Source organism: Aquarana catesbeiana, linkage group LG02 (genome assembly GCF_042186555.1).
Source record: "Aquarana catesbeiana isolate 2022-GZ linkage group LG02, ASM4218655v1, whole genome shotgun sequence".
Classification (NCBI taxonomy): Eukaryota; Metazoa; Chordata; class Amphibia; order Anura; family Ranidae; genus Aquarana; species Aquarana catesbeiana.
The window spans coordinates 642,265,436-642,279,736 of NC_133325.1; the positions used below are offsets into that span (position 1 = coordinate 642,265,436).

The 14,301-nt window shown below is 47.1% G+C and overlaps 1 protein-coding gene across 8 annotated transcripts in view; it reads right to left on the minus strand.

Annotated features, from left to right (window-relative positions):
• The window catches only part of ADGRG2 (adhesion G protein-coupled receptor G2), a 236,904-nt gene that overhangs the window by 186,728 nt on the left and 35,875 nt on the right, over positions 1-14,301 (minus strand). For all 8 annotated transcript variants that reach the window (XM_073616458.1, XM_073616459.1, XM_073616463.1 and 5 more), the window contains exon 2: positions 12,307-12,425. In XM_073616458.1, coding sequence (XP_073472559.1) covers positions 12,307-12,425 — 119 coding nt within the window. The remainder of the gene's footprint in view (positions 1-12,306; positions 12,426-14,301) is intronic.

A 14,301-nucleotide genomic window follows, 5' to 3' on the forward strand; every position in this document is an offset into this window, starting at 1 on the left:
TATTTGCCGACGTCTTGTTGCATAATGATTCACGTAAAACTACAAAGAAAAAAGCCATAAACAAAAGAAATACATCTGCACAATTTCCCCATGTATATATGCACTTATATACATTTATCAAGGTATAGTAGAATATAGGAAACACAGATCTATGTTAATCAATTATGGTGATTATAATGTTTTTATGGTGAGTGTTCTTGAGTTCAACTTTTCTATCTGTTCTTCTATAGCACATAAAAAATGTTCACCTGTTTGTTTATACATATACATATGTGATATGTGCAGATATATATATGTCTTTTGTTTATGGGTTTTTTCTTCTTGTAGTTTTTACGTGAATCATTATGCAACAGGAAGTCTGCAAATCAATGATTTGTGTCACCTGCCATACAATTAGGTGGGGCTTTATAAGGATGGTTATGCTGCTATTTCTGTGTAATGACTAAGCGAAGTGTGTGAAACGCGTCTACCAGCTCTCTGTTTTTGTCAAAACTTGGGATGTTCTAAATAAAATAATTTTGATCGATCACAGAGTGCAGCCATTTCTTCTATTATTGATTGCATGAGGGATGGGCACCCGTGAGATCATCAGGCTTCCTGTCTCAGGAGCAGCGAGTCCGGGACTGACCACCAACATTTCCATCATCAGTGCTTTCAAGATTTAACAATAGGGAATCATATTCTGGGCAAAAAATATGAAGCCTGCCACCATAACAATCTAGACTCTTTTGAGCAGGACCCTACACTATCACTAACTGCACTACCTTTTCAATGCACCCAATCTATCCTTCCCTAAGAGATCTAAGAAAACAAAAACAACTCCAAAACAACAAATATATTTAGCAGAGACAGCCAAATCCAGCAAAGAAACATCCCCATATATTTAGAAAAAAGACATTCCTATATATTCAGCAAAGAGACATCCCCATATATTCAGCAAAGAGACAACCCAATCCAGCACCTGTACACACTCAGCCCCCCCACACCTGTACACACTCAGCTCCTCCTCACACCTGTACACACTCAGCCCCCCACACCTGTACACACTCAGCTCCTCCTCACACCTGTACACACTCAGCCCCCCACACCTGTACACACTCAGCTCCTCCTCACACCTGTACACACTCAGCCCCCTCACACCTGTACACACTCAGCCCCCCACACCTGTACACACTCAGCTTCTCCTCACACCTGTACACACTCAGCCCCCTCACACCTGTACACACTCAGCCCCCCACACCTGTACACACTCAGCTCCTCCTCACACCTGTACACACTCAGCCCCCCCACACCTGTACACACTCAGCTCCTCCTCACACCTGTACACACTCAGCCCCCCACACCTGTACACACTCAGCCCCCCACACCTGTACACACTCAGCTTCTCCTCACACCTGTACACACTCAGCCCCCCACACCTGTACACACTCAGCTCCTCCTCACACCTGTACACACTCAGCCCCCCCACACCTGTACACACTCAGCTCCTCCTCACACCTGTACACACTCAGCCCCCCACACCTGTACACACTCAGCCCCCCACACCTGTACACACTCAGCTCCTCCTCACACCTGTACACACTCAGCCCCCTCACACCTGTACACACTCAGCCCCCCACACCTGTACACACTCAGCTCCCTCACACCTGTACACACTCAGCCCCCTCACACCTGTACACACTCAGCCCCCCACACCTGTACACACTCAGCCCCCTCACACCTGTACACACTCAGCCCCCTCACACCTGTACACACTCAGCCCCCCACACCTGTACACAATCTGCTCCCTCACACCTGTACACACTCAGCCCCCTCACACCTGTACACACTCAGCCCCCCACACCTGTACACACTCAGCCCCCCACACCTGTACACACTAAGCCCCCTTACACCTGTACACACTCAGCCCCCCACACCTGTACACACTCAGCTCCCTCACACCTGTACACACTCAGCCCCCTCACACCTGTACACACTCAGCTCCCTCACACCTGTACACACTCAGCCCCCCACACCTGTACACACTCAGCTCCTCCTCACACCTGTACACACTCAGCCCCCCACACCTGTACACACTCAGCCCCCTCACACCTGTACATACTCAGCCCCCCACACCTGTACACACTCAGCTCCCTCGCACCTGTACACACTCAGCCCCCTCACACCTGTACACACTCAGCCCCCTCACACCTGTACACACTCAGCCCCCTCACACCTGTACACACTCAGCCCCCTCCTCACACCTGTACACACTCAGCTCCTCCTCACACCTGTACACACTCAGCCCCCCACACCTGTACACACTCAGCCCCCTCACACCTGTACACACTCAGCCCCCTCCTCACACCTGTACACACTCAGTCCCCTCCTCACACCTGTACACACTCAGCTCCCCCTCACACCTGTACACACTTAGCTCCCCCTCACACCTGTACACACTCAGCTCCCCCTCACACCTGTACACACTCAGCCCCCTCACACCTGTATACACTCAGCCCCCTCCTCACACCTGTACACACTCAGTCCCCTCCTCACACCTGTACACACTCAGTCCCCTCCTCACACCTGTACACACTCAGCCCCCTCATCACACCTGTCCACACTCAGTCCCCTCCTCACACCTGTACACACTCAGCCCCCTCATCACACCTGTACACACTCAGTCCCCTCCTCACACCTGTACACACTCAGCTCCCTCACAACTGTACGCACTCAGCCCCACTACATCTGTACGCACTCAGCCCCACTACATCTGTACGCACTCAGCCCCCGTCACACCTGTACACACTCAGTCCCCTCCTCACAGCTGTACGCACTCAGCCCCTCTCAAATCTGTGTATATGTCAACCCCACAAACACACACATCTGTAAATACACAAATAGCTCTGGTCCCCCTGTACACTAACAGCCCCCTCCCTTCACTTATACACACAGCCCCCACTTGTAAAGTTGGCCTTCCTATTCCCAGCTCTTGTTTACACATGTTGTGCATTCAGCCCGCTCCTCACACTTGTACACACTCAGCTCCCCCTCACACCTGTACACACTCAGCTCCTCCTCACACCTGTACACACTCAGCTCCTCCTCACACCTGTACACACTCAGCTCCCCCTCACACCTGTACACACTCAGCTCCCCCTCACACCTGTACACACTCAGCCCACCCACAGCTGTACGGACTCAGCTCCCCCTCACACCTGTACACACTCAGCTCCCCCTCACACCTGTACACACTCAGCCCCCCACACCTGTACACACTCAGCTCCTCCTCACACCTACACACACTCAGCCCCCTCACACCTGTACACACTCAGCTCCTCCTCACACCTGTACACACGCAGCCCCCCAACACCTGTACACACTCAGCTCCTCCTCACACCTGTACACACTCAACCCCCTCACACCTGTACACACTCAGCTCCTCCTCACACCTGTACACACGCAGCCCCCCCACACCTGTACACACTCAGCTCCCCCAGCACACCTGTACACACTCAGCTCCTCCTCACACCTATACACACTCAGCTCACCCTCACACCTGTACACACTCAGCTCCTCCTCACACCTGTACACACTCAGCACCCTCCTCACACCTGTACACACTCAGCTCCTCCTCACACCTGTACACACTCAGCCCCCCACACCTGTACACACTCAGCCCCCTCACACCTGTACACACTCAGCCCCCTCACACCTGTACACACTCAGCCCCCTCCTCACACCTGTACACACTCAGTCCCCTCCTCACACCTATACACACTCAGCTCCCCCTCACACCTGTACACATTCAGCTCCCCCTCACACCTGTACACACTCAGCTCCCCCTCACACCTGTACACACTCAGCCCCCTCACACCTGTATACACTCAGCCCCCTCCTCACACCTGTACACACTCAGTCCCCTCCTCACACCTGTACACACTCAGCCCCCTCATCACACCTGTACACACTCAGTCCCCTCCTCACACCTGTACACACTCAGCTCCCTCACACCTGTACGCACTCAGCCCCACTACATCTGTACGCACTCAGCCCCACTACATCTGTACGCACTCAGCCCCCGTCACACCTGTACACACTCAGTCCCCTCCTCACAGCTGTACGCACTCAGCCCCTCTCAAATCTGTGTATATGTCAGCCCCCACAAACACACACATCTGTAAATACACAAATAGCTCTGGTCCCCCTGTACACTAACAGCCCCCTCCCTTTACTTATACACACAGCCCCCACTTGTAAAGTTGGTCTTCCTATTCCCAGCTCTTGTTTACACATGTTGTGCATTCAGCCCGCTCCTCACACTTGTACACACTCAGCTCCCCCTCACACCTGTACACACTCAGCTCCTCCTCACACCTGTACACACTCAGCTCCTCCTCACACCTGTACACACTCAGCTCCTCCTCACACCTGTACACACTCAGCTCCCCCTCACACCTGTACACACTCAGCCCCCCAACACCTGTACACACTCAGCTCCTCCTCACACCTGTACACACTCAGCCCCCTCACACCTGTACACACTCAGCTCCTCCTTACACCTGTACACATGCAGCCCCCTCACACCTGTACACACTCAGCTCCCCCAGCACACCTGTACACACTCAGCTCCTCCTCACACCTATACACACTCAGCTCACCCTCACACCTGTACACACTCAGCTCCTCCTCACACCTGTACACACTCAGCCCCCCCACAGCTGTACACACTCAGCTCCTCCTCACACCTATACACACTCAGCTCACCCTCACACCTGTACACACTCAGCTCCTCCTCACACCTGTACACACTCAGCCCCCCCACACCTGTACACACTCAGCTCCTCCTGACACCTGTACACATTCAGCTCCCCCTCACACCTGTACACACGCAGCCCCTCCTCACACCTGTACACACTCAGCTCCCCCTCACACCTGTACACACTCAGCCACCCCCACACCTGTACACACTCAGCTCCTCCTGACACCTGTACACACTCAGCTCCCCCTCACACCTGTACACACTCAGCCCCTCCTCACACCTGTACACACTTAGCTCCCCCTCACACCTGTACACACTCAGCCCCCCCCACACCTGTACACACTCAGCTCCTCCTCACACCTGTACACACTCAGCTCCCCCTCACACCTGTACACACTCAGCCCCCCCACACCTGTACACACTCAGCCCCCCCACACCTGTACACACTCAGCTCCCCTTCACACCTGTACACACTCAGCTCCTCCTCACACCTGTACACACTCAGCTCCCCCTCACACCTGTACACACTCAGCTCCTCCTCACACCTGTACACACTCAGCTCCCCCTCACACCTCTACACACTCAGCTCCCCCTCACACCTGTACACACTCAGCCCCCCACACCTGTACACACTCAGCCCCTCCTCACACCTGTACACACTCAGCCCCTCCTCATACCTGTACACACTCAGCTCCCCCTCACACCTGTACACACGCAGCCCCCCCACACCTGTACACACTCAGCTCCTCCTCACACCTGTACACACTCAGCTCCCCCTCACACCTGTACACACTCAGCTCCTCCTCACACCTGTACACACTCAGCTCCCCCCCACACCTGTACACACTCAGCTCCCCCTCACACCTGTACACACTCAGCTCCTGCTCACACCTGTACACACTCAGCTCCCCCTCACACCTGTACATACTCAGCTCCCCCTCACACCTGTACACACTCAGCCCCCCCACACCTGTACACACTCAGCTTCTCCTCACAAATGTACACACTCAGCTCCCCCTCACACCTGTACACACTCAGCTCCCCCTCACACCTGTACACACTCAGCCCCCCCACACCTGTACACACTCAGCCGCTCCTCACACCTGTACACACTCAGCTCCCCCTCACACCTGTACACACTCAGTCCCCCCCACACCTGTACACACTCAGCTCCTCCTCACACCTGTACACACTCAGCCCCTCCTCATACCTGGACACACTCAGCTCCCCCTCACACCTGTACACACTCAGCCCCCCCACACCTGTACACACTCAACTCCTCCTCACACCTGTACACACTCAGCTCCCCCTCACACCTGTACACACTCAGCTCCTCCTCACACCTGTACACACTCAGCTCCCCCTCACACCTGTACACACTCAGCTCCCCCTCACACCTGTACACACTCAGCCCCCCCCACACCTGTACACACTCAGCTCCTCCTCACACCTGTACACACTCAGCCCCCCCACACCTGTACACACTCAGCTCCTCTTCACACCTGTACACACTCAGTTCCCCCTCACACTGTACACACTCAGCTCCTCCTCACACCTGTACACACTCAGCCCCCCCACTCCTGTACACACTCAGCTCCTCTTCACACCTGTACACACTCAGCTCCCCCTCACACTGTACACACTCAGCTTCCCCAAACACCTGTACACACTCAGCCTCTGTTCACACCTGCACATACTGAGCCCCTTCCACATAACTTGTACACATCCAGCCCCCCTCACACCTGTACACACTTGGCCCCCTCACACCTATAAAAACACAGCCCCCCCCACACCTGTACAAACTCAGCCCCCCTCACACCTGTACACACTCGGCCCCCCCTCACACCTGTACACACTCAGCCCCCCCCACACTTGTACGGACTCAGCCACATCCTCACACCTGTACACACTCAGCCCCCCACACCTGTACAGACTCAGCCCCATCCTCACACCTGTACACACTCAGCCCCCCCACACCTGTACGGACTCAGCCCCATCCTCACACCTGTACACACTCAGCCCCTCTCACATCTGTATATATGTCAGCCCCCTCAAACATACACATTTGTAAACACACACACACAGCTCTGGTCCCCTTGTACACAAACAGCCCACTCCCATTACTTATACACACAGCCCCCTCTTGTAAAGGTGGTCTTCCTAGTCCCAGCTCTTGTTTACACATGTTGCTGAGAAACAGAGAGAAACTGGATCCAGATACAGTCCAGAGTACAGAACAGACAGCACACGAGGCGTGCTCCTGCAGGAAGTAGCCAGAGGTGGCAGTAATGAGCCTAATGGGAGCTCAATGACACAAAGCAGCAGCAGGTGCTGACTCTTCTGTAGTGAAAAGAATATAGAAAGCCAGCACAGCCACAAAGTGCCCCTGCACCAGCCCCTACCCACTCCCAGCCCTACCAGTCAGCCAGGCCCCTTGGGATGCCTGGGCCCCCTACAAGTATATGGGCTGTCCCCCCCTGATGGTGGCACTGTAAGCACCCCCTTGGAGTGACATCCCTGGGGTGCTCTGTCTATCACTATGGGTTTTGGGTCCTCATTGTGAGAAAAGACACTTTGGCCACACCTTTTGGCCAAGACCAGGGCAATTTTTGTTACCAGGCTTCACTTTGGTACTTATATGTTTTACTCACTGTCTGTCACGGTGCCTTTTTTGTGTCACCTTTTCAAGTATTGTAGGATGTGGGCCCTGAAGCCTAGGGGGAGGATGTGTGACTCCCCTACCCAGTGCTCGTTACTCAGCTTCAGCTGATCGTAGGGAGCAGGGTCTGATGGGCATTGTGGATAGGAGGTCCTGAGTGTGCCTTATCCATGACAGGAGTCCTTCTCTCGTCGGTAGTGAACGATTTGACACACTCTAGTGAACTTTTGTGTGTGTGTTCCCATGCAATTTTGGTTCACTTTGATGTTTTGTTTTTGTGCACCAAACTGCAGGCTCAAAAAAAAAAAAGTATTAGTATAAAATGATTTCACAACACATGAAATTTTGAGTGAAATAGAATATCAAAGTTATATGTATCATACATTCATTGGTTATGTGTTCATTTCTTTTCTGAGGGATTCCTACAAAATAGGATTTGGACTGTATGTATGGTCCCACCCCATAATAACTAACATTTACACTAAACACAGCCGCATTCCAATGCTTCTGAAACATTCAGAAAGGATACTTTCATAACAAAGCATTGTCTGCATGTGACGCATTTTTGATGTGTCAAGAACCTGTGTTTCTGCGTAACAGTAACCAAAGCTGTACACACCTGTGCATTGTCTGAGAATAATGGATTCAGTATATTTAGTAGTAACCGTCCAGATGAGTATGATGATGAGACAGTTCTGAAGCCGAAGGTTTCCACCTTGCACTGAGGAACTAACATACTTACATTTACTAGCAACATTTATTTGTTCTGTACTGCATTGCATCACAGGCTTCTATTTATTAGTATATCCGTTCTATATTTTTCCTGAAGCTCTTGCTGAATAGAAATAATCTCTGTCTGCAAATATTACCTAACAGACTGGCCAAGGTTCAACAAGATATTGATTAAGCACATTACCGCACCTTAGCACTTCTCAACTCTCCTCAAAGCAGATTGCTCTACATTCTTCTGTAGGGTGTATACAGAATACTGTTGACGAATAAAATGTACATCTGAGCCAGGTATTATTATTTTTAAAGTGTTATTTATTTATTTTAATTTTTTTGGATAAAGAAAAGAAGAGAATTCTGTAATGTTAAAATTGCCGCCTTTAACCCCATTGTGGTAGCCCCCCTTTATTTCCTGCACCTGTGACCCCAGAACAAAACATTTAGGGGAATGGGAGTCACCAGCACAGAAATACAGACAGTGATGAAAACCTGACAGAGATCATAACCTTTTCCCACTCTTTTATAATATGGTATTGTTATCTCTGCTTTGGAAAGATTTGTTATCACTGACTGTCCCTGGGACAGTAAAGCCTCGTACACCAGATCCGATTTTCCGACAGGAAATGTGTGATGACAGGCTGTTGACGGAAAATCCGACCGTTTGCACGCGCCATTGGACAATTGTTGTTGGATTTTCCGCGGACAAATGTTGGATGGCAGGTTTTAAAATTTTCCACGGACAAATGTCTGTTGTCGGATTTTCCGAGCGTGTGTACACAAGTCCGTTGGACAAAAGTCCAAAGTACAAACACGCATGCGTGGAAGCAAGGACGAGCCAGAAGTGGTCGGTCTTGTAAACTAGCATACGTAATGGAGAATTAATATTCAAATTTATGAAATCTCGAAATGCAACGCATATTCTTTTCTTCTTTAATGGGATAATAATGAAGCTGCTTTGCTGGTGATACTGATGGAGTTATTGCAAACAAATTTTCAAAGGCTTTTTTTTTCTAGTGATATCAAGAATAATATTATTATGCTTTTTTTTTTTTTTTTTGGGCCACAACACCATTATCCCGTAGTTTTTAAGATCAATGATACAACTATGTTGGTGTCCCTTGTCAATTTTACATTGTTTTTTTTTTTGTAATGTAACTGCCTACTCCCAAACTGTGATTTGAAGTAAGGCTCGATTCACACCTATGCATGTTGCTTTTGAGCGTTTTTGGAGGTTTTTTTTTCATGCTTGCCATGTTTTTGAGCCGCGTTTTTGCCGCGTTTTTGCCGCGTTTTTGCCGCGATTTGCGTTTTGCGTTTTTTTTTTTTTTTTTTCATTTTTTTTTACAGTCTTAAAAAAAAATTACAAAAAAAAAAAAATAAAAAAAAAACGGCAAAAACGCACCAAAAACGCACCAAAAACGCTGCAAAAACGCTGCAAAAACGGTGCACTTGCGTTTTTGATGCTTGTCCATTGAAAACCATTACATGCAAAACGCTGCTTTTTGCATGAAAAAAAGTCCCCGACCCTTTCCAAAAACGCAGAGATACAAAAAAGCATTGATGTGAACATGTTCCATAGGAACCCATGTTAAAAAATTCCCGTGCATTTCTGCAAAATGCAAAATGCATCAAAAAACGCGCTAGTGTGAATGGGGCCTAAAACATATAGCCAAGTATTATTCTCCACAATTTTTTTTATTGTGCATTACAAAAAGAAAACAAATAAAATTAGACATGCTTTCTACCAATAGAACTTAACCAAAAAGTGCATTCTATGCATCCAAAAATATAGAAAATATACCAAATCAAATCATTATTATTAAACCAAAAAATAAAATAAAAGCATGCGTCCTGCTTCTTAATATAGGGGGTCAGCAATGCCAAGAGTTGGTGAAAGCAGGGGTCCGTTATCCGGAGATAATTCCAAAAATCATGTGGATTATTCTCCTGGAGCTCCCACAGCAAAGGCAAATTACATAATTGGTTACGATTAATAAAGCAACCAATTTTTGGTCCAAGAAATCCTCCTGTTCCTGGACTGGACTTGGGTCAAAGCAATATCTCCAAGGCCAATAATAAATAACACGGTATCTCCTCCGATTCCACAATATGTCTGGTTGACCAACAGCCATTCAGAAACGAACTGAAAAGCATGAAATGAAAAGCGCGAACTGTAAAGTGCTAAATGAAAAGCACGAACTGAAATTGCGAATCAACACTCACCAAACCTCTACTAACACGAAATTAGCAGAAGGAGCCCAAAGAGTGGCGCTAAAGAGCTGAAAAACCACGTAGTACGTCACTACGTTCGTGTTTGTTGGCCGACAATTCCTTGCTATTTGTATGCAAGACAAAATCCAGGCACACGCCTTCGGACAAAAGTCCAAGGTTTTGTCTGCGGAAAATCCGATCGTGTGTACGAGGCTTAAGAGTGAGGGTGAATCTTTCCAGTGGGAAAAACACAGCAACAAAAAAACAGAGGTTCCTCAGTCTATCCAAAGTTAAATTAAAATTGGCTGGGGTTGTACACTGAACTAGACTAGCAGATTCAGCCCTACAGAGCAAATATTTGGAGCGTGTGGTGACCCTTAAAGTAGAACTACTGGCAAAAATGCTTTTCCTGTATAGTATAATTAAAGACAAGGCCCTCTAGGATCGGGACTATATAAGCACTAGTAATAATCAGGAGAATATATATAAAAAAATATATAATTTTTTATACAAAAAGTTTAAAAAACATGTACTAAAATATAAAATACAACCATAGAATTGCAAATATATCGATATATTACAAAAAAAGAAATATAAACAATTCGTGACACCTCAGGTGTTTTCTTTTGTAACATCGTTATATTTGCAATTCTGTGGTTGTATTGTATTTTTTCAGTACATGCTTTTTAAACTTTCTGTATAATAAATTACCGGTATATATATATATATATATATATATATATATATATAATATATATTCTCCTGACTATTACTAGTGCCTATATAATCCTAGAGGGTATTGTCTTTAATATCAATATTAGGGGATGATGACACTGCACTATATCCAGATCTATTTACTAATCTTTTGTATAGTGTAAGGGAGGGTGATAACTCCTATCAGTTTTCTTCCCATCTGTGTCCAGTTGTGATACATTCCTTTCAGTTTCTGTCCCACAGAAACACCAGGAAGTGAGAGGAAATCACTCCAAAGTAAGGGAATCACTGGTTGTCACCAGAGTCACCAGAACTAGTTTCCCAATTGGAAAATTTCCCTTCTACTACTGTTCTGCTGACAACCTAAAACTCGGCATTTTCTTTCACTTTTTCACTTTCGTCAATAAGAATAACTAGGAAAAAGGAGAGGGGGAATCTTCCTAATGGAAGCATAGACAGCAATAAAAACCTGACAATGGTTCTAATCCCTCACCACTCAAAAACTAATTAAAAAAACTTTTGCCTTTAGTCAGGGCCACTGATAACCGGACCTCCTGTATCGGGCTCGTACCCCATCAGTTGAAAAGGGGGGCCTGGGCACCTGTCAAGCAGGAGGGCTGGCTGTACTGCCTAAATTGCTGACACTGACCCCCTTGTGACATCCCCTGCAGCGGTGCCAGTTTCACCTTCTCACCTTCTCTCCCTCTGGATGGGCTGCAGGGGGATCCATTCAAGTATCTGTGCCTCCACCCCCCTGATTTCGGGGCCCCCCGTGTGTCAGATGGCTCCCGCCACATAAACAAACCACCGATTCCCACTGTACAGGAGGCCACAGCACCCATGTAAACCAGACCCATTTATACACAGAGCTTTATTTATTAACTAAATACAATTTTATCTTTTAGTTTTAGCAGGAATTTTTCTGTGTTTGTGTCCACTAATAATATATTTAGTGTATTTGTAGCCAAAATATAATTAGATATTTTGGGTGGGGTCACAAAATACCCAGGGTACTTCTTTGCCTATAGCCACAATTCTACTATGCCAAATGCTAAATCAAACCTTGGACACAAGACTTGGTTATGCTCTCTCAGAGATGGTTCCAGACCCATAATTGCTAAAATTCTACAGCTGACATGACTTGGTGCCATGTATAGATTACTTCACCTTTCGCTGTAACAACGCTTTGAGCATTATCATGTCAAATATATATATAGATGACTTTCTTGTGACTGAGCTTTGTACTACTTACCTATTCCTTGGGTTGTCAAAATGTACAATAATATCCATATTGGCTGAATAGATTTACATTTCACAAGAGGATATTTGCTTTTCCCAATAAATGCATGCAGAAAGCCATGTAGCAACATCCTGAAAGACACAAACAGTTATAAATGAATTAGTACTTGCCCATTTCAAAATGACCTATGTTACAAATTGATCAATAAAACCATACATCCCACAGTGCAATCCAGTACAATCAGAACAGACCAAGCATTGATTGACTTTATGGTTCCAATGGAAATTTCCTAGCCATTTATTGCCCCTTCCCCTCCCTATATATGGTAAAGTGTATGTAAAGACAAACATTTTTTTTGTCTTGGATAAAACGCTTGTAGGTTTAAACCCCTGCCAGGTTTTTCATTTTACTATCTGTGTACCACTGGGGTGATTTCCCATCACATTTTGTCCCAGGACAACAGGACTTTGAAGGAAATCTCCCAAAGTAAGAGGAATTCCCTCCTTAGACAGTTGTCCTCAGAACACATTTCCCCATGTGTTTCTATTTGACATTTTCCCCCATCACAATTTCTCCTGAGCTCTTGTTCTGGGCACAACTCTGAAATTTGGGATTTCTTCTCATTTTTTTTCTTCATCGGTGACAGAGGTCCCCAGTAACAATAGAAAGATGAATCTCCCCAATAGACACACAGGCAGCATTAAAACTTGAAAGAGGGTCAAAAGGTGGCCACATACTGTAAACAGCTTGGATGGAGGAACCTCCCCTGCTAGCTATTGTGGTCTGACAGCTGGCACCCGCCAGAATACCCAATCAGTGGCTGCATCTGATTATATGCATCCGTTGTTTGGCCAACAATTTTCCAACCCAGCTCCTTCGATTTTCAGATCAAAGGATGCCTGGTGGTAAGGTACCAACAAGGCCACCCATGACTTGAATTTTGCTCGGTTTGTCAGGAGCTGGACCAAATTTACTCCGTGTGCAGTCAGCTAAACCTTCTTCAGTCTACCCAAAACTAAAAAATAGGTTTTGCTTAGACATACATTTAAAATGTGTATTGAAAAGAAACTGTACTGAATGCATATTAAACAATAAGGGGCTAATTATAAATGTCAAGATTCCCATATTTTTCTATTTGGAGTCAATTGAAAAAAAAATTGTGAATCCTGGGTGAAAGTTTTATGAATCCTGTGTGAAACCATTTTTACATAGACCCCTAAGTTTTTAACAGTTTAACTAATTCCTAGCAGTTAATTGTATTGGCTTTTGCCTATATTATACTTTTAGAAGAGAACTCTTCTCAATGTAAACATCCCTTGTAATAGAAAAAAGCATGATAGGACCTCTTAAATATGAGATCTGGGGTCAAAAAGACCTCAGATCTCATATTTACACTAGAATGCAATAAAAAATAAAAAAAAATTGTAATTTAAAAAAATTATTTAAAAAGAATGGTCCTTTAAGAGCTGTGGGCGGAATTGACGTTTTGACGTCGCTTCTGCCCAGCAATTGTATGGAGACAGGTGGGGGCCATCTTCCTCTCACTCTTCTCCATACCCAGATACCGACAGGACGCGATCGCCTCCGCCGCTGCCGACGGCTCCGGTAAGCTGTGGAGGGCACTGGATCGCGACGGGGGGGCCCTCTCCTGCCACTGATAAAAGTGATCTTGCGGCGAATCCACCGCAGAGACCACTTTTATCTTGTAGCGGACCGCCCGCTGAAGACGGGGATACTGGGGTTATGGCAGCTAGCTGCTGCCATAACAACGATATCCTCCTTCAAACAGCTGCCGCATAACGACGGCAGGCGGTCCGTAAGTGGTTAAATTAATGGGATTTTGCTTGTTGGGCGTTTTGGAACTTTTGAGATGAGTGTTTTATGAGCTGAAAACGCTCAGGTGGGAATGGGCCCTTAGGCTCCGTTCACATCTCTGCGTTTCGAATTGTAGGCAGAATCGCCGTGATTCTGCCCGCAAATCGCAATAGTGGCAAATTGCGGGACGCC